At 39.8% G+C, this 25,904-nt stretch overlaps 1 protein-coding gene across 1 annotated transcript; it reads left to right on the top strand.

Annotated features, from left to right (window-relative positions):
* Positions 1-253: 253 nt before the first annotated feature.
* Capn6 (calpain 6) lies at positions 254-24,951 on the top strand. Its single transcript, NM_031808.2, is given in 13 exon segments — positions 254-402; positions 6,954-7,134; positions 16,257-16,388; positions 17,750-17,958; positions 18,441-18,633; positions 19,210-19,403; positions 19,623-19,700; positions 19,795-19,981; positions 21,325-21,447; positions 21,613-21,815; positions 22,350-22,471; positions 22,669-22,805; positions 23,360-24,951. Coding segments are annotated over 12 exon segments (1,926 nt in total). The 5' UTR covers positions 254-402; positions 6,954-6,969; the 3' UTR covers positions 23,543-24,951.
* The last annotated feature ends 953 nt before the right edge of the window (positions 24,952-25,904 follow it).

Below are 25,904 nucleotides of genomic sequence, written 5' to 3'. Positions count from 1 at the left end.
GTCCTATTTCTCCTTGAAACAGAAAGGCCTTTCAAATGTGGCTTTCTGGGTTTTCCAATTTACTGGTGGGTGGATCTGGAGTGGGCATCCCGTCTGCACATCTGGCAGGGCCGCCTTCCAGATTTTCCTCGTGACTCAGGATCAGTTTCTGAGTGCTGGGCGGGGCAAAGGCTCCTGAAGTTGCTGTGAGGCACCTCCCCCTGTGAGCAGAGCTTGGTACAGCCCAAATAGTTTCCAGGTTAAGAAAGCCAGAATCTTTGTTCAGCTGCACTGGCTGAACAGACTTAGTGGGGTTACCTGGCTAAGAGCAGCAGCAGCAGCAGCAGCAGCAGCAGCAGCAGCAGCAGCAGCAGCAGCAGCAGCAGCAGCAGCAGCAACAGCAGGGCTCCTGAGATAACTCAGGTGAGTAGAGCTGGTGCCCACAAATTCAGCTTAAAAATTTTATTTTCTGAGATGAAACATCTAAGAGACGCAAAGGAACTTCAGCTGTAGAGTTAATCAGACTTTACATCTATTAATGTTACGGTTTGTCTGGATAGAATGTGTGTACGTGTGTATGTTAATAGCCATTTTGAAGCATCTAAAATGAGTTGGAATTTGGGGGGCTCAATGCAATGACTTTGATGGTATTGCACTAAACTGTTTCTGGGGGCTAGCTGCTCTGTTTTCTGGCTGTTCTGTTCGGAAACACTTCGCCACCAGGAACAGACCTGTGAGAAGAGTGTGAGGAGAGAAGCTGGCCGGCTAGCTGCTTCATCCAGTTTCTTCTGATGCAGAGTGATAGGCAAAGTATTGAAATTCAGGCACAAGCATGGAGCCACACTCTGTACTACATTCTGTAATCGTTTGAAATTGTGTGCACAGGCCACAGGCTGCTACACAATGAAGGAGTAGCTTCCTAGGCTATCTTAACACCCTGTCTGCACAGCCTCGGGGGACCTTCCTGCCCTGGTGACAGGTTGATCTTGCTATTCTATTATCAGCCCCTGGGCCTGGTTTGGTTTCCCTCTGATTCTATCTTTGGTTTAAATTCTGAATCGCAGTCAAGACTCCATCCCCCACTCCACTCCGCTATACTTTTGTTGAGGCTTAAGTGGGGACTTGACTAGAGCTGGCTTCAACCAGGGTCAGGAAAAGGGAGCTGCCACACACTGCAGTGGAAACAAGTGGGTGCGAGGATTTAGAAAAGTTTGGTGAAAATCACTTTGGAAAATTCAGCAAATCCTCTTGTTTTGCCTGTCACACAAAAACGCTTCCTGGTTTGTATTTATGTTTTTATTAAACTTCAGCAAATGCCTCATTTGCTAATCTCGGTTGTGAAATTAAGGTCTCTCTTTAGGGTCTGAATAAATAAACAAAAATCTGGGGGTGTTACTAATTAACACCTTCCTTGGGTGTTTCTGGACACACTTGCCCCCTTATGCATGCACATGCATGTGTGTGTGTGTGTGTGTGTGTGTGTGTGTGTGTATGTTCACACAGACATGCAGAAACACATGCACATATACTTGTGAATATGCATATGCACTCATGTGCTTGGGTGTGCACAAGTGCGTGCAAGTACTTTGTATTTGAACAGCATTCGTTATTCATTGTGAGAGTTTCCAATGGCCGAGGGAACAGCGTAAATGCTTTCATGGTTAGGAATAGGTTAAAAAGCAGACTTTCTATACCCTTGCAAGTTTTCAGTTCCTAAATTAAAAGCAGAAAACAGCCCCATTGTGACCTCAAAACAGTTTCTTTGATTAGCCTTGATTTGAAGTTATATCACCTTCTGACAACTTGCAATTCAAAAATAAGACTTCTATGTGCATTTATTTTTTTGTAATTTTGTGTCTGCATGCTGACCTTCCTCTCAGGGTTCTTTTTGTGTTTGAAAATTTAATTTTGGTGAAAGCATCAATAGGTTCCAATTCTAGTACAAACTCTATTACTATGTAACTCTGGCAATGTCTCCTCATGTTACAGTGAAAGAAAGAAGGTGTATTAACTGATTTCTAAGAGTTCTTCCAGAAAAAAAAAACATTCTATAAAAATCGAAATTAGATTCTCAAAGGACTGTAAAATTAGATTTTTAGGATAAGTTTAGTCAGCCAAGTCAGCAAGTCAGCCAAAAACAGGAGGTGGAGTGGGGAGTAAGGCATGGCCATTTTATATAGGTCCTTAAATGTCAGTGTGAGTCTTATTTTAAGCATGTGATCATATTTCCTCTGTTTCTACAAAGAAATGAGATTTAATTTGCTATAATTAAACATTTCCTAATATAACTGCTAAATGTTAACTTATTCTTAACAATCAAAATACACTAGCATACTTAATTTCATGAGCTCTTCTAAATAACACCCCAAGGTGCACAGGGAAGCCATCATATTCCTGTTGTGCCTATAGGGAAACTGAGGGTGAAAGATGTCACTTCAATAAGTGGTGGCATCGGGGATTTGCTTGTGAATCTCCTAACTATGCATGTTGTTTTTATGGTTTTTGAGTTGTCTTTAACTTCTTGATATAGTTTTTCAACACTGTACATTGTGTGCTTTTTCTGTCCTCTCTCTCTGGACAGAGTAAATATATCCTATGGAAAACAGTAGAGTTGATTAGGGAACGTTTAAGGCTCCTTTCAGATCCCAGAGTGTCTGGCCAACAAAACCTTGAATGTCAACAGCCACTTCGGAGTTCTCTGGCAGATCTGTGACCACAGATGTAAGATAAGATTCTACTGGCGCGCTAATGGGAAGCTCTGTTCTCTGGGTAGCACGTGCATGGATGCTGAAGTTTTATTCTTCCCATTAAAGCCCAATGAATGCCCCCATCGCCTCCAGTAGGAGGGATAAGATTCTGTCTAGACTAGGATAGATTTAAGTCTCCTGTACTAATTGTACCTCCATTTATCTCTATTTTTGCAGAATATAGGCGAGAAAGTAGCCAGAGACGGTGTCATTGGAGCAATACACTCTCACCCTGTGCCCCTTAAGTGTAGTGGCTACCTCACCTATTCCTTCAAATCCAAAGTAATTTGTGATCTGAGATCTCTGTTCTTTTTGTAAAATCAGTTTTGTTTTAGAATTAACTTGGTGACTGTTGTAAGGCTGATCCACGGCTAAAGAAGGAAATGATTTTCCTCTAAGTCTATCCCTGCCTCCTCAGAGCTTCAAGTCCACTGTACAGCAAAAGCTCTTTCTCCTGGCTGCAGGCCTGAGTTCCACGTGGCAGGCTCCCTCCATTTTCCCTGGCAATTTCTGACTTGCCACACACTGAGCCTGCCCCTATCCATTTTCTTGGTAGACACAATGTTCCTCACATTCTTTCCTTAGGCAGTGGGTCTGAATTCTAATAATTCTGCCTAAGGCTATTTATTACCTCAATGATAAGCCTGCAGTTTGTCCTGCCTGGCCACACCTGCCACTTGCCCTCAGGCCACACAATTCCTTCCCAGAATTGTTCACACTGCAGACGTTATCTAGAGATTTGAGGGTTGAATGTAAAGTCCTAGCTTTTCTCTTCTTCTATCGCCTTTCCTAACGGGTGATCTTTGATAGGATGACTCTCTCCTCCCTATCACCACTGGAACAGCGGAACAATAAGAAACAAACATTCCTGTCTCTGTACACCTCTTTTTCTGAGAGCTACTGAACGAGCCTTTGGATGTAAAGGGTTTGGATTCTACCAGGATCATTAAGCCATGAAAAGAAAGAACCTTTTCAATATCCACCATGGCAATAAATTCTAGGCAGAATGCCTCAAAAGTTGGCCATCGCCTTTACTTGGGAGGGTTTCCTCATTTGAACTAAAAAATCCTTTCTCTGAAAAAAAATGCAGTGACCAAAAGATGAAGTGTGGTATAAAAGAAAACCACACACCGCGCGCGTCTGGCATTTCACAGACTGGGCTTTGACTCGGTCTTGCCAGGTTTTAGCCGCTGTTTCTCTGAGTTACCATTTTTGAGCATACTAAACGAAGGGCACAGGTCTTGTTTTACAATGCATGGCTGCTGCTGCAAAAAAAAAGAGCATGCAAACTAAATTCAACAATGCACACTTCAAATAATTTGCCACACAAATATTGATTGTCTACTAAAGACATTTATCTGTCAAACAAATACGCGGAGATGCTGAACAAGGTGCCCAGTAATGAGAGGTCTTTCAGTGCTTATCTTGCAAACATATAGCACTTTCTATTTATTCAAATTGCTTTACACAAATAATCTTAGTGGTTAAATCTATAGTTCAAAGGTGAAGGATTCATACCTCCAGTCTCATGATAAAAAAACAAAACAAAACAAAACAAAACTCTGAAGTACAAAGAGATCAAGTTCATAGAGCAAGTGGAACACAACTGACTTGTTACCTACCTAGTCAGAAATGGGGGAGGGGAGTCAATCCTACTCTATAAGTCCAGCAGGATTTAGGACTATGATTATACCCGAGTGAAAGTTCAAATGCACAATGTGTCCTTGGAATGCAAGCATCTTCATGGAAAAGGCATTCATTCTATCAAGATTGGACCCTCCAATACCAGCTGTACATTATGTTTCTGAAAAATCCCTGCCTAGATCATAGTATGGTTTGGTTTCAATTTAGGAGTGAGTGTATGTGTGTGTATATGTGTGTGTATAAAAACTTGTGGGAGCCAGTTCTCTCCTTCCACCATGTGGTTCCTGGGGAATTGAACTCAGGTCATCAGGCTTCGCAAGTGCCCTTCCCTGATGAGCCATCTCACCAGACCTATTTTGTTGGCTTTAAAATCAAATCTAATTTTGTTGAATTGATGCTGCTTCTGTGTTTAGACAGGGTCTCTTTGTAACAAATTCTTCTCGCAAGCTTTTGTGAGCCTTACTATTGGCCTGATTAGCAAAGGAGACTTTGTGAGAGCACATGGCTTTCCTGGGCAGGAAATACCCATTTATCCAGAATGTTCAGCGCTAGGAGGTTCTGGCAAACTAAATGTCCTAATTGCCTCAGACTATCCATATTTACAGCCCCCAGCCTCTGGCAGCCCACCAAACCTTCTAGGGAAAGCGAGAGACACGGGAATATTAGCTGTAACTTTGAACACACATGAAAATTAGAGTCCATTTGTAATAGGCTTTGAAAAGGAGTCTGGGCAAACACTCAGATTGGCTCTGATGCTTAACAGAGAATTATTACTGATGCCACCCATGCTTTCAAATACAATGAAACACACAAATATCTAAAACACAGGAACAGGCTTAAATCTGGTTAGCAGAAAGTACATTGGTGTTTTGCAGTGTTTCCACAATACTTAATTTGAAAAAACAATTGACAATAAATAAGGCTATGGAAAAATTGTGGTCATGTTCAGTCTCTTAATTTTTAAATTAGGAGAAAGGGCATGTTCGTTACACATATCTTGCAAATAACTTTACCATAAAATAACATCAAGAAAGTAGTTTTTATAGGTTTGTGGTTTTCAAGTGGGGAAACTGTTTCATCATGAGGCAGTGGGCCACAATACTGAAAGACATGCAAGGACCTAATTGACTGGTATTATTACTGCTTTTAGAAAATAGTAAATGCAACAGAAGAGCCTGGAATACGGCTTGGTAAGTAACAAACTTGCTTTGTGGAGCTGAATTAGAATCTGCAGGACTCATAGAAAATCTAGTATAGTAGTAGAATAAATGTTGGATCCTAGTGCTTCTAAGATGGAGATATATTGTAGAAACTATAAAATATGCTCCTATACATACAAACATATATATGCGTGCATACAGGAGCACTGTTTGCACGCACACCCACCCACCCCCTCCATGCATACAGTGCTAATATAGCCAATTTGTTTTATTCTTTGTCCTTGCAAATTTCATGAAACATTTTTTAGAACTCTGAACCGTAGGTTTTTGGTTTTAATTGTACTGAGCTCATAGAATCAGAGGAATAAAGGTTTGATGTAGCTGACACCATAAAAATTTCACAACAGTTTTTCATTTACTACTAAATGTCAGAGGAAAACCGTTCAGTTCATTACAAATCTATCCCTGCGGATCAAGTAATGACATAGAAAGATCTATTATCACTACAAAGCTATTTAAAAGCAAATTTGCCTTTTAAATTACCTTCATACGAACCAATTGTTAAGGATATCTGTGTGTAGAGCAGTCTGACAGACTGTGTGTGAAAAAAAACCACTATATTAATTTTGTTTAGCTATGTGGCATTTTCTTTTATTTTTTTTCCAAAGGAAAGGAAGCAATAGTGTATTATATTGCTACGGGATTAAAAATCTATAGTCTGTCAAATTAGTGTAATTGAATTTCAGTCTGCCTTTTGGTTTTGGAGTCTGCAAATGATTCTACACTTTGAAGGAAACAAAAGATCATATAATCTTTCTATCTTTTTATGTATGTTTGGAGGCCATCTGCTGAGCTCTGTTTTTTACATTAGCCTTCTTGGCCAATAGTAAAACATACAAACTCTTTAAATAATAAAATGAAAGTAGGTGTGTAAACGGACTTGTTAGAATTGAAAGACGCTGTCCCCACCCACCCCGCACCAAATATGTAGCGCTCCAGGACACTGATTCATTCCGAACATGGTAAAGTGACTTTTTTTTTTCCTTCTTTATCATCAAATTTCAAAATGTACTTTTCGGAGCTATTCCATGTCAGTAGAAATGGAAAATTACCTTTTACATTATAATGATTTATGCTTAGCTGGCAATCTTCACATCTGTTACCTATTTTCCCAGTGAGGCCATTAAAGTGCATTTTGTCCCATTTGGCAGATGAAGAAACCAAGGTCCTAAAATGGTTAGGTGCTCACCCAGGATCGACCATTTATCTGAACCTTGACTCCTCTTTTCTTGAATGCAGTGACTTTTCCTCATTCTGAAGGCTTTGGGAGGAAGCCACTGCAGCCACTGCCATTTGTGGAATTTTAGGTAATCCTCAAAAGATCTGAGAAGTTCCTCCAAAGTAACAATTTTTGTCATTCTAGACCTAGTTGGATAATAATGGGTCCTCCTCTGAAGCTCTTCAAAAACCAGAAGTACCAAGAACTGAAGCAAGACTGCATGAAGGATGGCCGACTTTTCTGTGACCCTACCTTCCTACCGGAGAATGATTCTCTGTTTTTCAACCGGCTGCTTCCAGGAAAGGTTGTGTGGAAACGTCCTCAGGTACCTCTCATTTTTTGCCCCACTTTCTGTCTCCATGATTTCCTTTTGATTCAAAACTCTACATGACCTACTATTTCATTTACACTGACTTACTAAGTAGAAAATGTGGAATTCTGTCTTCTTTCTTCCTAGCTTTCACTGTTGTTCTATTTCTCTTTGTTGAGTTATAATTAACAATTTCATATATATATACAATATATATATGAATTACGTGATGTTTTCACACTTTTAAATGACTAACACAAAACAGCTGATGTGTCATCCTCTCACCCAGAGACAATTTTAAAGTAGACTTTAGCTTGAGGGGACTAAAAATTCAGTCAATCATATAAAAAAGGGGCAACAACAGAAAAGGAAATATATTGTGCTTATTCTTTTTAGAAATTTGAGTCCGTATTGAAATCTAGAAAGAAACTATCCTCTTGTCTCTTTAGTTTGCTGCCTGTCATCTTACCTTAAAGATAACCTCAGATCAATGAAGCCAATATCCTCTTAGACAGTGGGCATCAGTGAAATGATTTCTACTTGAAGAACACAAAAGTTGCATTGGGGAAGGGAGGCTTTGGATCTGTTTATTAAATATCATTTGCTGTGCCATTTCAGTATTATCTAGTGGAATTCAAATATAACTGCAGCTTTTCCATACCCATTAATATTAACTACTAATAGTATCGGTCTTAATGGAATATCTATGTGCTGTGTCTCAGTGCATCTCAACGCCTCTCCAGAAGCTATATATGAACTAGATTCTGATGTATAATAAGATACAGTGATAGAATCTGGAAAATAATTAGCAACCTTGCTTTATCAAGACGTTACAACTGGACAGAAGGATAATATACTGGAGATGTTTCCCAATGTTCGTGTAGGGAGATATCAGAAAGTGCGAGCTCTGGGAACTGAAGACTCTCTTTGTATGGAGATGTCTTTTAATATGTGATTGGGAACCGCCTTAGTTATCAACTCTGTGTTTGTCATTTTAAGGAACGAACAATCATTTTGTTGCTCTTGTTGCAATTTTCACTTTAAACTCCTAACTGGAATTCTAAGAGTTAATTTAGTTCATACACGTTGCCACCAGGTGGTGCCAAGATACATTGATCTCAATGTCTTTTTTTTTTTTTTCCTCCTGTACTTGAAGAAAGGAGTGGGCCAGCTGAAGTTGCAAGGCACCTTCTTGAATATGGTGTTTTTATGAAGAAGCAAAGGCACCAGGCTTAGATGCCCTAAAAGCTACTGTTGATTCACAAGGAATGATACTAATTCAAAGTATAAGACTGGAGCTTGTAACCGGAGCTCAGCAATAAAGCCGAGATTCAGTCCTCGATATCAACAATAAGAAAGAAAATATGAGTGGGGGAAATCTACATTTCTAAACCTCTAACTTGTTGACAGAGTTACAGATAATTTTATTTGCCTATAATTTTAAAAATCCAAGAAACATGAATAGAATCCGTTAACATGTTTAGGAAGGCAAAGATGTAAGATGTCTTACCCGTTAAAAATATCTGGAGAGAGAGAGAGAGAGAGAGAGAGAGAGAGAGAGAGAGAGAGAGAGAGAGAGAGAGAGACTTATGAATGGATGGCAATAAAGAGTGGCAGAAGGAGCTAAAAAGGAAGCAGGGAAGTGACGGCAGTGTATGTTGGATGGCTATCTTTTAAAAATGAGCAGAGTCGAGCATAGTCGCTGGCTAAGGAGTAAAGACCATAAAGAGTTTGAAGATGCAGGAGAGAGGACGACTGGTGGGGGTGAAGTCCTAGAGGAAATGGAAGGATATCTGGTGGGTGGCAAAGTTGGAAGGCAACACAAAGCCATTTCCCAGATGTGAACGAAGTAGACAGCATTTCCTCTGCTGCTTCGGCTTTAGATGCATCTTCTCCCACTCTGTCTTGGCTTAGTTCTTTGTATTTTGTTTTCTTCATCCACATTCTGTAGATTTAATCCTAGGTGAATTCACAGGGAGGGAAATCCCTTAATAATTACGACAATAGTCTATATTTTCTTTAAGGCAAACTATTCCCCTTCTAGAGTAAGCTTCAGTGGTAAGGACTGTGTATGTGTGTGGAGAGGTGGAGAATGAACACAGGGGAGGAGCAAAAGGAATTGCATTTATGACATGCCTCGTATGGACTGGATTATGTGTTGGAATTCTCTATATATAATTTCACTTCATCTTTTCTAATCATGGTTAGCAAGGTAGGTATGTTACAAGTTCTTTGATGGAACTCATGTTCCTGGTTTTAAAAAATAGCATGGTGGAACACGCTGTTAATCCCAGCACTTGGGAGGCCAAGGCAGGCAGATCTCTGAGTTTGAGCCCAGACTAGTCTACAGAGCAAGTTCCAGAACAGCCAGAGCTATGCAGAGAAACTCTGTCTTCAAAAACCTAAACAAACAAACAAACAAATATAACAGGGATCTGCAACATGATTCATCAAGAAAATGTACTTGCAAGTGATCTCATAGACCTGAGTTTTGTCCCTGGAACCCACATGGTGGAAGAAGAGAAGCAATTGCCACCAGTTGTCAATCTGCTCCCCAATACCCACCCCCCCACACACACAAATAAATGTAGAAGCAACAAGACTAAAAGCAGTAGATGAAAAAAAATCAAGTCTCCCAGGAGAAGGTAAAGATTCACTCAGGTTCCAACCTCCAGCAAGCTTTGACTCAGAACTTGACTTCAAAGCCCAAATAAGTTTTACCTCCTATCATAATATTGTTTGGGCCTCTGTTTGTTTTTCAAACATGCGTGTGTGCAGCTACCTTTTAGACCATACTCACTTCCTCATTGCTGTTCTTCCATTAATAGATCCACATACTCCCTTTGGAGAACACCGTATGAAACAGAGTTAATAAACCCAAAGGAGCAAGATACTTGAGATGCTATTGTTTGGCATATCAGTAAGAAGCACATAGAGTTTTTAGATCGTCATGTAAAAATAAGGTTGTGGAATACTTGAGCTTTCTCTGAAAGTTATGGATTATTTTACAACTAGAATGGAGGCTAAGGTTGAGTTGAAGAATCATGCCTCCCGTCAGGAAAGCTGAGACACAGTAATAGGCTTCTCTGAATTGACTCTAGAAGAAGAGCAGATGGGTCACTGCTTTTCATTGCTTTCTTAGGGAAATTGAGATACTGGTTTGCAGGAAAGGGTATAGACATTTCCCCATTCATAATACCACATGGCATCATACTCAACCAGGGTTTCTCTTTTTCTTGGCAAGTTTCGAAACCAACTTTCCTCCTGCTCTGTTCTCTACCTAAGTGTAAGTGACTGGACGCTGAGCTACATTCTGCAGCTTTTCTAATTCTAGTTTGAGAAAAAGTCGTAATTTGTCATTCCATTGGCCCAGTCTGCAAAGAAGCTGGACTATAGGTGTGTGCAACTAAATCTGGCACACATTTGTTTCCAGGGCTGGAGTTCAAACCCAGGCCCTTGTATATGCTCGACAAGGATCTCTACCATGATACAGTTGTGTTATGTATCCCAGGATAGCCTTATACTCATAATTCTCCTGCCTCACTAATTTCAAGTGCTGCAATTATAGGCCAGTTTTACTACACCTGGCTCTGGCTTGGCTTAAAGAATCAGTAGATACACGGGAAATAAAAGATATTTTTAATTAACCAGTGGCAATTAACTATCCATACCCTCCATAGAAAAACCCTGTTTCTTTTCGATAAGCCAGTGGCCTGATTTTCTCCTAGTTTTCTGGGTATTTTCCACATGCTCTTTATCTTTTTTTACACCTGAGAACATAAATTATAGTCTTAATAATTCATGAAAAGTTAAGTTCCATGAAGTTTCAGAGTAATTGAGTCTGCAGGTACAAGTTTTAGACTGAATTTGCGTGCCAAATTCCCACAGAAATCTTTTCTCCAGTTTTTGCCAAGCACTCTGGCTTTTTTCCTGACTGACTCATACCCACCCTCAATAGTGTCCCAAAGTCAGACACATCTAATCCCTGACTTACATGAAGCAAAGCCTCATGGGAATTTGCACAGCCAGCTGTGGAAGAACAAAGGGCTCCTGCACAAGATCTTCTGTCAATTCTCATGGTCAGCTTCTAACTTCTGGAATCTACTGCCAATGACTTTGTTTTGTGTTCCTTCATGGAGTACTCTACCAACTTGTCATTTTGTTACATTGTCTGAGTTGAATGGGAGTGTAAAGAAGTACCAGGTTAAAACTATGTTCATATGAATGGCAGGGGAAATTAATGTAGGAAAACATACCAAGAAGAATATACATGCTCAGGTAAAAGATAGCCAGTGATGGAATAAGAATAGAAGCAGTACTCTTACTTTTCTACGTTAGTAGAATTTCCATCTATTGCTGGTGAACCTTAGTCCAGTAGTTTGGACTTAGATGTCTCATGAATTTCATCTGGTGTCCAGACGTTGTGTCTTTCTCCAGAAAGTGATTCTAAGGTTTTTTTTTTTATTGTTTACCCAATCAGAGTTGAATTGGAGTTGGATAGACTTGTATGCTTTCTCCAAATGTTCTATTAATTTTAAATTCTGTATTTCAAATAGTTTTCATCTTTGTTGAAAGTACAATTTATATGACACGAAATTTACTTGTTTGAAGTGTACAGTGTGAGCATTCTTTGGTAGATTGACATGGTTGTGCAAATATTACCACAATCCAGTGGCACAAAATAGCATCAATACATTAAGTGCCCCATGTCCTGCCAAAGTGAACAGGGGGAAACCCACGAGGCCTCAACCCTATGCAATCATTGGTGACTGAGGAAACCTGGGAATGGGAAAAGGAGCTTTCCCTGGGCAGCATTGAAAACATACATACGAACTACATTATATAGATGGAACAGGTTATATTTAGGAATGTGTGTGTGCACACATACATATATGAATGCAATGATAATCAGTGAAAAAAGAGGCGAGAAATTTGAAGGACTGTGGAGATGGATATATAGGAGAATTGGAGGGAGGATGGGGAAGGGATAAATTATATAATTGTACTATAATCTAATAAGTGAGAAAATTAAAAATAAAAAAGTCTCCATGTCAATTCCTAGTAAGTTACTCCTTCCTCACTAGCTACCACTAATCTTTTATTCTATCCAGATTTTTCTATTGTGGACTTTTTCATTAAAATGTATTCTTAAAGTTATGTGGATTCTTTCATTTAGCATCTTTTTACAGGTCATCCATATTATAGCATGTATCATGTTGGTCCTTAACATTGCCTAAAATATCCCATAAACAGATATATAAATTCTTTCCAATGATGAAGTTTGGTGTCTGTATTGGAGTCTCATCTCATACCAGAGTCCAAAGTTTCAGATATGAATATCATTGTGTAATGATTTATTTGTTTAGACTGGAAGTTGAAGTTGACCTTTTGTGTGTCTGTTTTGTTTCGTTTTGTTTTGTTTCTTGAGACAGGGTTTTGTAGACCAGGCTGGGCTCAAACTCAGAGATCCACCTGCCTCTGCCTCCCAAGTGCTGGCATTAAAGGTGTGCCACCACCACCTGGCTGAAGTTGACCTTTTGTTTTTCTAGGCTCCACATTTCGTTCTCCTTTGAAGGGAGAGAATGTTGTACTGGTGCTAAAATGTTCACATAGAAATAAAAATTCCCAGCAGGTGAAGCTAGATCATTGAGAGAGCATACAACATTGCTCTGTGGACCCAGGTCTAAAGCTCCCCTTCTGGTTCAATTTTCTGAGGATAAGATAATGGCTCCTTGGGCTATCTCACATGGCCCTCAGGTTCTGAATAGAAGTTTTACGCCAATTAGCCTCTACTTCTTCTGGAAATAGTCAATCATCAAGTACCTATTGAAGGGCTGGCCATATCTTTACCTGCGCCCCCAGCTTGACTGCACACTGTGTTTTTAAAATTGCCTCCACTCTTCTGGATACTGGCTATAGAAGGACTATTTGCTATTACTGTGGTTCCTGAAGGGAACCTGAGTATCAATGGTTTCTGCCTTCAAATGTTACTTGCATAAACAGTTGCTAAAAGATTGCTAAAAGGTCTGTGTGTCATTGTTGCAAATAGAGTGAACTTTGCAGATTTAGAGATCTCATAATTGAGATCCCATCAGGAGTTTCTGGGAATAGGGATGAGGTGAGACTAATTGAAATGTCCCTCAATGCTCACCCAAGAGAATATATTTCCTAGAAAAGATCCCTTCTTTACAGAACATTTTTCTTGGGGTGATAGTATTTGGGAAGCACTCCAGTTTTTTTTATGTTCAATTTCTTAGTATTATGTATACTCTACCTAAGAAATCACTTTGCTTTGCCAAACCACTCAGTTCAAGAATCACTTGAACTGTGCCAGCACATCTGGAGCCATTAGGAACACAGCATCTTCTACATCTCTCCACTACTCTCAAGTCACCATGATATTATGAATATGTGAGCTGTGGCCTCTCGCTGAACCCCATTCTTACCATACCAGCATGGCTCAGGCTGAAATGTCCCATCTACGCTCTGCATCTCAACTTGGAGTTACAGAAAATTTCCCACAACCTTCCTTCTTTAACTTCAAAAGGAAGCTATCCAAGTGTGTCCCAATACATATTAAAAGTCACTTAAGAACGATTCCTTTTCTTTTGATCTATTGCTGGAAAATTCTCAAAGCTTCTAAGATTTGCACAAGTTTCTTCTTCTTATCTTTTCTAACTCCTTGGCTGTTTCCTGGTCTTTTAATGTACATGCTATGGCTTTAGTAAGATTTGTTTTCTATTTGACACATCATGCTACTTGCATGTAGTACAAGACTGTTTTATACATAGACACTTGAATTCTGGAAATCAATGCCTATTGGTGATTTTTTTCTAAAACCAGGAGCTGAGAAAATCTTGCAAAAAATGGAGTTTTGAGCACAGTGTACAATTTAGGGATGGATATCTGTGGGGGAGCCCCACAATATTTTTCCCTTACACAGAATTATTCATTGACAAGCTTAAAGAGAAAGGAGTGGGCCAGCCAAAGTCTTAATGTCCCTTCTTTAATATTATGTGTCTTTTTTTTGAAGAATTAAAAGCTTTAGGCCTAGATGTCCTAGTGATTAGATAACCAGAGACTCAAGTGGCTGCCCCTATCTGATCACCCTCTTTCTTCCACTCCTTTTGATATTCTATGACTGTTACTGTGTCTTAAAATCAACTATTAGGAATTCGACACAAAAATTTAAAGTAATATGATAGTAAAGTGTGCTTTTGATAATAACTATATCCAATTCATACAAAGAGGACAATAACCATCCTGTCCCTCATTTTGAATATGCCTATGTGTCTCTTTGATCCCTTATGTGACTAGAAGATTACACATTAAAAATTTTGACCTGGTGTGGACTCCTGCTCATCTAAAGTAAAAATATTGCAAAGTAACTCCAAACCATAGTACCTCTCCATAAAACTAGCAGTTTGCCTTGAAGTGTATAAACACTCACTTGGCTGATTTCTACACTAGGAAACAATCCTATGTTTCATCTGCATCTGAGAAATTGGGGCAGAACTTCATATCTTGCTCCAAATAAAGTGACAATGTCTGGCCAAGGGAGGTGCAATGATGCTTCTTAATTTCATCTTAGAAAAAGCAGAGAAATAGGGAGAAGATTCATCAGGATCTGACTCGCCCAATGCACCTGCTTTGTGCTCGGTAAATGAAAATAAAAAGCTGCTGAGAACCTGTAAACTATTTAGTATGGTAGAAGTAGTCTTCCAAGAGAAAAGGCAGTGATAAGACACCAGACAAGCATCTTAGACAAAAACAACCAGAAAATCTAAAGCTGACCCACCTAACCAGCTCCTTTTGGCAGGTTGATGCACAATTAATCTTCACTTTGGATGTGTCTCTGCCCACAATGCTTATTTCTTTCCAGAACTATCTTGGCTTTGAATAGATATATGGAATGCTTCATTCTGTAGATCCAACCCTTCAAGAAGAATTATATCCATTAAAAAATAGGCATTATGCACCAGAAAAATATAGCTGTTTCTGTTTAATAATTTTAAAGAGTGTGCACATAGATTTTCTTTCCATTTGCACCTGGGATTTATTTCAACAAGATATGTAGATTGTCAACTTACAGGCCAATAACCACTTCCCTGAAAATGTTTCCATTTATCAGGATTTAATTGGGACTTGATGTCTTTGAAATCTGCCAGTGCTGATGATCTGAGCCACATCACGACTGCAATTATATGATGTCCTGTAGTTCTTCGCTTATGACCATTTCTTTATCTGCTATGCATCAACGTTTTCCCCCTGTCCATCAGTAGTCAACTCACTCTCATATCCAGTCCACCACCAGATGAACTTTGTGGATCCTTTTTCTCTAGGCACTGAACACACTTCCAAAGTAGCTTCATTTTGTTTTCATTATGCTTTGTTGTAGTTGCATTACTTGGCTTTCATTTTTCCTACTGACGGTAGGGACGACCCAGCTAATGACATTGAAGTAAAGATACATATGTAATGCCCCTAACAAATACTGTCCCTACTATCTGGTCAGGTACTTTTAGAATATGCCCCACGGGAAGAGTTTCCATTGAAATATATTCCTGTGAATGGTCTATTAACACCTGCTATTAATGTTGCTGTCATTTATATTCATACAAAGGTGAGGGTTGGGAAAACTGGTTGTCATGGAAACTACCTTGCTTTCTGTTAGAAAAGGACTTCCTGGATGGTCTCCTCACTCATTTTCCTAGAGAAGCAGATACATGAATGTTCACCTCGATCAGACCTTGTGTCTTAAAGGTAGTCACCCTTCCACAAGCATGGAGACTTCAGGGAAATTTCATCTCAACAAAACTGAGATCAGAATGTAGCATGCAAAGTCTTAGCTCTAGTCTTCCCGTGTTCGCTGTTGTGGTGGAAATGCCAATGACAAAGGCCGTCCTATCTTACCTCATTCTCTCCTTCTATTTCTTTCCTCATTCTCCATAAGGTCTTTTCTCTGTGCATAGGCTATCCACTGCTCTTCGTTTATACTAGAAATCTCCCCAACCTTTCCTTTATAAACACCCTAGCCTCACACAACCCCATCTCCTCTGTAAAGGCTTAGCTGAGCTTCTAGCAACTCTTGAAATCTCATCCCTGACTCCTGCATAACCAATTACTGTATTCCCCAGGACATTTCTGATGACCCCCATCTGATTGTGGGCAACATTAGCAACCACCAGCTGATCCAGGGAAGACTGGGGAACAAGGCAATGATTTCTGCATTTTCCTGTTTGGCTGTTCAGGAGTCACACTGGACAAAGGTAGTATACCCTTTCTCTGGAATCATAATCTATTTCTGCCTTCTTCTTGAATAATTTGACAGAAAAGAAATCAGCTCCTAACTTTTTGAGATCGTTCTACTTCTCAAAAACAGAAGTAGGTAACTTATTTCCATGGTAAGAATTTTTACAAATAAAAACAAGCTGAGATTTACAGTGAAAATCCATGTACGCTAGATTCTAACAATGACATTTTGTATAATAACTTTGTCTAACATGCCAGTTGCTCACTTGCTGTCATTTGTCATGCTGTGACTCAATATTTCCTCATATACTATATTCTTTGTACCAACTTGTTATGAAGCCAGTAGGAGCCGTGGAGTCATTAACACATAGGTACATAACAGAAAAGGTAAAAAAGGTAGAAAAGGATCCTTGAAAGGTTCTTAGAAATTATTAAAAGTGCAAAACTTCCTCCTTACTATTCAGATAAAATTCAAAACAACAAAGAACATTTTATTTAGGACAATGAACAAGTTCCAATAGAAATGGATTTGAATATTTATGTGCGATAGTTATAAAAACAGAATTCCAAAATTGTGATTTTTATTAATGACATGACTAAAATCTGTATTATGTTGAATAAATCTATGAAACTACATGAAACTCTAGATAGGCAAACCAGAGTAAGAATTGCATCTGTATTGGTTTTAATTTTTAAGAATTATTTGGTTTATTTTATTGCTTATTTATGAGAATGGGTACAGTATGTATATGTGGATGCATTCTGTGTGCAAGCGTTAAGGCTAGAGAGGGCATTTTTTTTTTTTGCACTCTTGACCTACTTATTTTGAGGCAGGATCTATCTCTGAAGCCAGAACTCATGGTTTCTCCATTAATATGGAGGCCATCATGTCCCCTGAATCTTCTGTTTCTCCCATCTGAGGAGCTGGGGGCACAAGCATTTACAGAGACACCAGGCTTGTTACTTGGATGCTGGGATCTGAACTCTAGTACTGATGATTAAGGAGTAAATGAACTATCTCTCCAATCCTGATATTACTTTTAAATGTCTTGTTCATGTATTTAAACATTTGCTTATGAATCTATGTAGATAGTCTCTTATCTAGTTTACTGATTATCTATGGGGACTCCTCTGACTTTCTCTCCAGTATCCTATGCATTTAGGATGGGAATAGCAGATATGGTAATATCACACATAGCAAACTGACCTGTGGAAACAGAAGTTGTGGGAAAAAAAATGCCACACCTTAGGCTTTTCTAACCTAGACTCAAAAGCAAGTTTCTGTTTGCTATATGGTTTTCTTAGGACTTCACTATAATCTCTACATCTGGATATAGCCTTGTGAGTAATATTTGACTAAATGTTCTTACCCTTCTAGGCGATTCCCAACCATAAGGAACAGGAATGGGATCCTCGAAAGCCAGAAAAATATGCTGGAATCTTTCGCTTCCGTTTCTGGCATTTTGGAGAATGGACTGAGGTGGTGATTGACGACTTGCTTCCCACCATCAATGGAGATCTGGTCTTCTCATTCTCCACCTCCATGAATGAGTTTTGGAATGCTCTACTGGAAAAAGCATATGCAAAGTAAGGAGGGAGTTGACTGGTCGGTGGTCATGATACAGGAAGAAAGAAAGATTATATTTGTCATTGGGCACTCATTCTGCCATACTCAACCCCACAGTTAAAGTTGGCTGCAGATCAGTAAGATTAAAGACCTTTCATTAACCCTGGGCCAGCCTCTCCAAACTCATAGATTCTTTGGTTTCTGTTAAATCCTGTCTCGTATGAAAATTTCAGATTGTTTACCTGAAATTCAAATGGAATTCTCATCTCCTTTTAACCTTGCCTGTCATCTGCCTTAGGAAGACGTTTTGACATGGACTAGCATTTATCAACATAGCCTAAGCCTAGAAAATTTTAATTGTAATCTCAAAGTATTTCCTACTACGTATCCAGAGAAAAATCAGCTGGTAAAGGCTGAGCAAGAATTGCTTTAATTTTTGGGAGCATGTTGTCCTTGATCTGGATAACTAATTTATTCGAGATAACTGCATACTTGCTTTCAGGCTTCTGGGCTGTTATGAGGCTTTGGATGGTCTGACCATCACTGATATCATCATGGACTTCACGGGCACATTGGCTGAAATCATTGACATGCAGAAAGGACGCTACACCGATCTTGTTGAGGAGAAGTACAAGCTGTTTGGAGAACTGTACAAAACGTTCACCAAAGGAGGTCTAATTTCCTGCTCCATTGAGGTTTGCATTCACCCTAAACAATCAATCTATGTTCACATCTGACATGAAAGATAGCAAAATTTAGCAGGGAACATTGTACTTAACCTAGAAACCCACAAAAAGAGCCAAAAATGGACCTCAGAAAGCTAACATAGGCATGAAGAACTAACTGGCTTAGAGATTGAGGAGTGTTAATTTTTTTATCCCTTTGAACCAGTTGTTCCATTGAGGGCCAAGGCACCATCAAAGGTGATGTAAGTAGCTTATGGTAAGCTATTGCTATCATCTTGGCTCCTGGGTATTGAAGTTATAACTGTTCCCTCAAAGAATGAATCTGCTGTACCACCTTTTTTTTTTTAAGTCACAGTTCATAGGTCAGTGATTTCTTGGAATTTGAATTTTAAAGTAAGTTGTTATGTTACATTATTTTCCCTCTTTCACTTGCTTTTGTGCTAGATTAGACATTAGGATCAAATTTTTATCTGCACAGGAAGAACTTGAATCAATCATACTGGGATGAAACAACCAAGATAGGAGTGGATCCAGAACTTGGCTTTCCCAATCCCTATGCCCATATGTATCTTTATTTGCTATTAGTCTCCCAGCCAGGAGGAACAAGAAGTTGAAACAGATTGGGGTCTACTGAAGGGTTATACCTACACCATGACTGATATTCGCAAGCTCCGTCTTGGAGAAAGACTTGTGGAAGTCTTCAGTACGGAGAAGCTGTATATGGTTCGCCTAAGGAATCCATTGGGAAGACAAGAATGGAGCGGCCCCTGGAGTGAAATGTGAGTGATATTTCACTTTCATTGTTACATATCCTAAGCTCTGTAGTTCTCCCAAAGCTATCCCTCTAGATTGCTAATGAGCAATCAAATAACAGAGACATTTCTGATCTGCAATCCAGCCAGAGATAAAATAAAGTAAGCCTAGTCACCATGCATTCTCTTCTTTTGACATCCTGGCAAGCATAATGGCTTATTCTTCTATTCTTTATTTGCTTTTAGTTCGGAAGAGTGGCAGCAACTGACTGTAACCGATCGCAAGAACCTGGGGCTTGTTATGTCTGATGATGGAGAATTTTGGTGAGAAATCTTTCTGCAGCTAGGGATTTGAGTCTCTTACTAAAAATGCATATTAAGTACTATTTTCATTGCTTTTGCTATTCCGTCCATTTAGGATGAGTCTGGAAGATTTTTGCCACAACTTTCACAAACTGAATGTCTGCCGCAATGTGAATAACCCTGTTTTCGGTCGCAAGGAGCTGGAATCAGTGGTGGGATGTTGGACTGTGGATGATGACCCTCTGATGAACCGATCGGGAGGTTGCTATAACAACCGCGATACCTTCCTGCAGAATCCTCAGGTTAGAGTCAATTATTGTCCTTTGCCTCCAAGCTATGCAGCCAGTAAGAATCAGATCTCACTTTGCTCCTCTCTGGAGTATTCATTTAGCATCAGGTTTTCAAATCTATTGCATAATACTCACCAACCACAATCCCAAGAGATTGACTCAGATGCTTGTAAGACCCAGAAGACAAGGTCTCTTTGCAGAAACTTATCTGGGTAACATTTTCAAATCTGAATCAGTTTCTCCAGCTGCCTCTCTCTGAATGTTCCAACTTAACTCGTATTCTCTGGTGATGCTCTCAACACAACAGAGTGGGGATCTCCTTCCAGATGCTGTCTCAGTTCTTTCTCATTTGTCTTTACTGCCTAGTAGTTCACCAGATACACCACACACATCATATCTTGTAGTCCTTTTCATGCAGATTACCCTTCTGAAAACCATCATTAAAACCTGCTTTTTCTCTTGGAGAATGAGGTCATTTTCCCCCCTCAGGATTTAAATCACTGCCTTGTCAGGTTCTACTTCAGTCTATTTACCACCATACTCATATGTCTGACCATGCACATTGCAAGAAAGCAACAAGACTCTCTCAAGCACCCCAAGACTGAATTTGAATAGTCTGTATGAAGATGTGCTAAAGCAGCATAGCAGACATAACTCTGGCTCACTGTGAGCTCTTCTTTCTATAGATCTCATTGCCTAGGCATTTTGGAGAACAGTATGGTTCAGAAAACTGGCTTACTTAACTTATAATTTTCTTTTCCCTTTCCATTTTAATTACCCTTCAAGCAACTTTATTATCGTTACTCATTCCCTCTGTAGGATTGTTTCAGATACCTACCAAGTACCTGTACCAAACTTGGAGAATGGCCTCTCTGTAGGTATATATAGACAAGATTGACCTTTGGGGGCCCTTGCCTGGGTTGCTCAAATGTCTGGGTTGGTTTTATGATTCTACCCAGGGCTGTGTGGCAAAGTCTAGTTGAGTGGACTAGGAATGCTTTCTGTCTTTATGAATTCTGAAATGTTTCTGCATATAGCTTTAAATACAAGGGTATACTAACAGGAAGAAATGAATAACTTATCAGGAACATACATATTAAAACCTACCCTCCTTGGCACCAAAGCCCTAAAAATAGTTTTCAGTACATGCCAGATGCCACAGGGAGAAGCAAGTAGAATGATCTTTACTTAGTAGTGAATTAATTTTCTATCACTTCATTGTCTGGTCAAGAGTAAAGCCCAGAAATTAACCTGAGACTCTGCTTCCCATAAAAGAATTTTGGTCCACAAAATTTCAGCTAGTTTATCTTAAATGGAATTGATCATTCATCTCTTTGATGGCCCCTTTCCCTCAGTACATCTTCACTGTGCCTGAGGATGGCCATAAGGTCATCATGTCACTGCAGCAGAAGGATCTACGCACTTACCGCCGAATGGGAAGACCTGACAATTACATCATTGGTTTTGAGCTCTTCAAGGTAAGAACAGCATTTGGAGCAGAAAGAATGCAAAGCATTTAGAGTCTAAGTTAGGAGATTTTAGGGTTAAGAGAATTATGAAGAAGAAGAGAGTGGAAGTGGGACCTTCTAATAGAAAAACTCTGATTTTAACAGAATGCGTTGCTTCATCTTCTTTGCTCCTAGGTGGAGATGAACCGAAGATTCCGCCTTCATCACCTGTATATTCAGGAGCGAGCTGGAACTTCCACCTATATCGACACCCGTACCGTGTTTCTGAGCAAGTATCTGAAGAAGGGCAACTATGTTCTTGTTCCAACTATGTTCCAGCATGGCCGTACCAGCGAATTTCTACTGAGGATCTTCTCGGAAGTGCCTGTCCAGCTCAGGTCCAGTTTTATTGTGATGCTCTTCTAGCCCTTGCTCCCTTCTTTCAATTCTCAGCCCATATTCCCCTATGCATATACTCTATAAGACAATATGCTCAAGTCAGACCTCACTAATAGCAGGAAGGTGGTGAAAATATTTCTCAGAGTGGAGCTATGGAAAAATCCTCCAATGGATATCTGAAATTTAGAGTTTTGATCTGGCATTTAAGGGGAGAGGGCCAGTCTCTTAAGCTCTGCTGCTTGTATTTTATCTTCAGTTCTCAGATGGGTTCTATCTGCTTTTGAGATGCTGGCACTCTTCCTTGCTTCTCTATCTTGTTCTCAGTGCTGGGGATCCTAAGCTACTGCTCCCTCCAGCTGTACCAACTCTAGTCTTGAAGTCCCATAAACCAGAGTAAAGAAAAGCACCCTCAAAAGACATAAGTCACATCCAGGGAGCAATGGGATAGGTCACCCAGCTTGTTATGAGTTTCAAGTCTATTTTGGCAGGTCCATTTCATCATGAGGTAACACTTCTTTTTATTAATGTTCTAGGGAACTGACATTGGACATGCCCAAGATGTCTTGCTGGAACCTGGCACGTGGCTACCCAAAGGTGGTTACCCAGATCACTGTCCACAGTGCCGAGGGCCTGGAGAAGAAGTATGCCAATGAAAGTAAGGACTGCATATATAGTTAGAAAACATTGTCTGCATTTATTATCTCCATTGATATTTCCAGTCTGGAGATTTCATCCTTCATAGAGAACAGAATTGGACTTTATAAAATCATAGCCTCTTGCCTCTTTAGGGAAGAAACTTAATCACTGGGTTTCAAAAGCAAAACAACAACAAGAAAGGTCACTTTCTTACAGCTGTAAATCCATATCTGATCATCAAATGTGGAAAGGAAGAAGTCCGTTCTCCTGTCCAGAAGAACACCGTGCATGCCATTTTTGACACCCAGGCCATTTTCTACCGAAGGACCACTGACATTCCTATTATCATCCAGGTAAGACTGAACAAGGGACCTTGGGGAGTGTATGTTCTCTACCACATACTGACTTCTCCCAAACACATCACATTTGGAAGGTGCAGAGCAAAGGCTAGCTATTATGTATTTGAATGTATTCAGAACATTTCTTCATAAGCAAAACACCAACTTCAGCATTCACCTTTGACATAAAGCCCTTGACTTTATTTCCCATAGGCAGAAGATCATATGCTCATGAGTATACTTGTGAACATGTGTACTCTAAAGTCCCATGAAAGGAAGTATTTGCTAGTTCTGCTAACTCCTATATGCTAGGTCAATATGGGTAATGCCAGTCTGACAGTATTTCTGGCTTAATACTTCTGGTAAGCTGCTTTTATGTAACAAAGCCACGAATAAAAAATGATCCTTAATCTACTTTCATCTGTATTGTTGGGGGAACATTATTTTCTTAATCAAAAGATTATCAGGAAAAGATAAAAAATGTCACTTGATATATACATCTTAGGTGTCACTAGATGCATCGGTCTTAGTGGATTGTTGAGACTCACTTCCTTGATTTGTCTCTTCAGGTCTGGAATAGCAGAAAATTCTGTGATCAGTTCCTGGGGCAGGTTACTCTGGATGCTGACCCCAGTGACTGCCGTGATCTGAAATCTCTGTACCTGCGTAAGAAGGGTGGTCCCACGGCCAAAGTCAAGCAAGGCCACATCAGTTTCAAAGTTATCTCTAGCGATGATCTCACTGAGCTCTAAGTATGCATCATCAGAGAATCGTGCCAGCTTTCCATCATCTGTCAGGCACCAGGTCTTAACCAAGATTCACAATTACTGAAATTCCACACATTTATTAACGTTTTCTCTTTTCCGATATTTCCCATACCTCCTGATCCAAGTAGCATCAGTAGCTACAGAACCTATATACCTCCAGCAGCTGGACAGGGGAGGTGACAATCCCATCTGGAGATCATACACACACACGTTTACTGAGAAAAGATCCTTAGGGCTTCCAGGGGTGTGAATCAAATGGGACAATAAGAATCTGACCAGCCTACATGTGTCTTTGCTGTTTCCACCTGCTCAGCATATCGTCCCTGTAGGGCATGTTGGTGAAGGAGAGAGGTGATCAAGGCCAAGCTGGTCTAGCCTGACATCTCAGCTCCTAACTGACACTACAGATTTATCAGCAACATTTCACCAGTAGCCAGAGCTGACTTTTACCAGTCCCAACCCTATGTCATCATCACCACCACCACCACCTCTGGAAAGTGTGGTCCTGCCCTAACTCAAGTAACTCCCCCACAGTGTTTTACCTTCATGTTGAGGAAGCTTCCTAGGTGCTTTATCAAGAGCTGGAGTTCAATGCACCCGAGACAGTGAAAAGGGCTTGAACTTTAGTCATTTGGAAGCCAGCTGTGTGCCATAAGAGGGAGAAGTTGAAGAAGCTGCAGTGGGAGACAAAGCCTCTGTCCCCCATCCATCCACACACACCTACACTCACACACGCGCAGGTAAGCGCGCACGAACTACCATTCAGTCAGTGGGCAAGAATAAGGACTAGTGAAGAATCATGCACACCAAAAGATGGATGAATCTATTCAGTTATAGGACAGCCAGTTTGGGGTCCCTGACTACAATGTGAAACCTCTTGCTGCTGCTAGATTTACAAACAAGCCCATTGCCTTGTGCTTCCTAATATCATTGGTACTGAAAACTCTATATGGGACCTTGAGAGTCTGGGAACCACCCAGATCCCCCAGGCTTTTCCCTCTGTTCAGAAGCTCCACTCCCCAGGGGTTTGCTTTTCAGTATGTCTACAAAATTTCCTGTGAACCAGTCATTATATGTTCTTCCCTTCATCCTCATCTGTCAGTATTCTGCCCCTATTCAAGGCCCAGCATAAATTCCACCTCCTCCATGAAGTTCTTTCACATCTTTTCCCCAAGCCCCACCTCCAACAATATTTCAGTGCTTCTGCAATGATAAAAAAAACATAGTTGTAGTATTTAGTCTAGTTCAGCATGCACTCATTTAAAAATAACATTTTGTAGCTCTCTCCTTTTTAACTTACTCATTTTCTATCACATTTTGCAGTCTTTGTAACTTTTACAGTGCCTTTGCCACACTGCCTTACAAACAGAATCACAATAAAGTTCATATTCAATAAACTGACCAGTCTTGACTAGTTAATGGTACCAGAGAAATGGCAAGGGTGATTATCTATCAAGACATGCTTCAGTGCTATGTGAACCTGTAGCCCAGGGGTAAGTCTGATGATTTCAGTCCTAATGAAAATCATCCCTTTATGATGTGGAAACTTCTTAAGTTTTTAATTAAAAGCTAGAGTTCAGTGAGATTGAGACTGTAAGAGCCTGAGATCAGCTGCATTCTGATGGTACAGTTGTTTCAGTAGATGGTGGAGGATTGGTAGAATTGTGAAGGGCTTTCTATTTTTAGGGTCATGATTGGGGATACATGCTACTGAACCCTTCCTGGAGCTATCCTCAAGACTAAAGCTGTCCAAAGGAAGATCTCCTAATGAGGAAAACAATACTCTTCTTCCTAAGTCTTTTTCTAAGTTAAACAGATGTGCAGTCTTCGACATATTTGCTTGCACACTTAATCTGCAATCTGCTCATCCCAGGACAGGCTAGGAGAGAAGTTCTCCACATTTTCCTTGAACTGTGACCTTGATTTAAGCATATGTCTCTCCAGGGAAGAGGTCTTACTCAGCAAAACAACTCTGAAAGACAGTCCTCATTGTTGTTCATTATGATGTAATCCTAGAACACACTATAGGTTTAGTGTTTAGTTTTATTAGGAATGATGATAATGTAATCATTCTATATGGTCACCAGATGGCACTATGGTATTATAATTAAGGTCAAAGACACAACACTCTTAAGTATGAAAGTTTTTCTCAAATTACAAGAGAGAGACACCAAACCTTTTGAGTATCTATTGTGCATTTTGTCCTATGTTCAACTCTTCATGCATGAAATTTTATTTTATTGTCCATACAAAGCACCATCATTCTTCCTTATTTAAGATAAAAAGGTAAAGAAAAGAGATATGAAAGAACTTGCCCACAGTTACTCAGCTAGTAAGGAACAGGTTA

Source organism: Rattus norvegicus, chromosome X (genome assembly GCF_021556685.1).
Source record: "Rattus norvegicus strain SHRSP/BbbUtx chromosome X, alternate assembly SHRSP_T2T, whole genome shotgun sequence".
Classification (NCBI taxonomy): Eukaryota; Metazoa; Chordata; class Mammalia; order Rodentia; family Muridae; genus Rattus; species Rattus norvegicus.
Note: the sequence above shows the minus strand (reverse complement) of the source record. Positions and strands in the feature narration are given on the sequence as shown.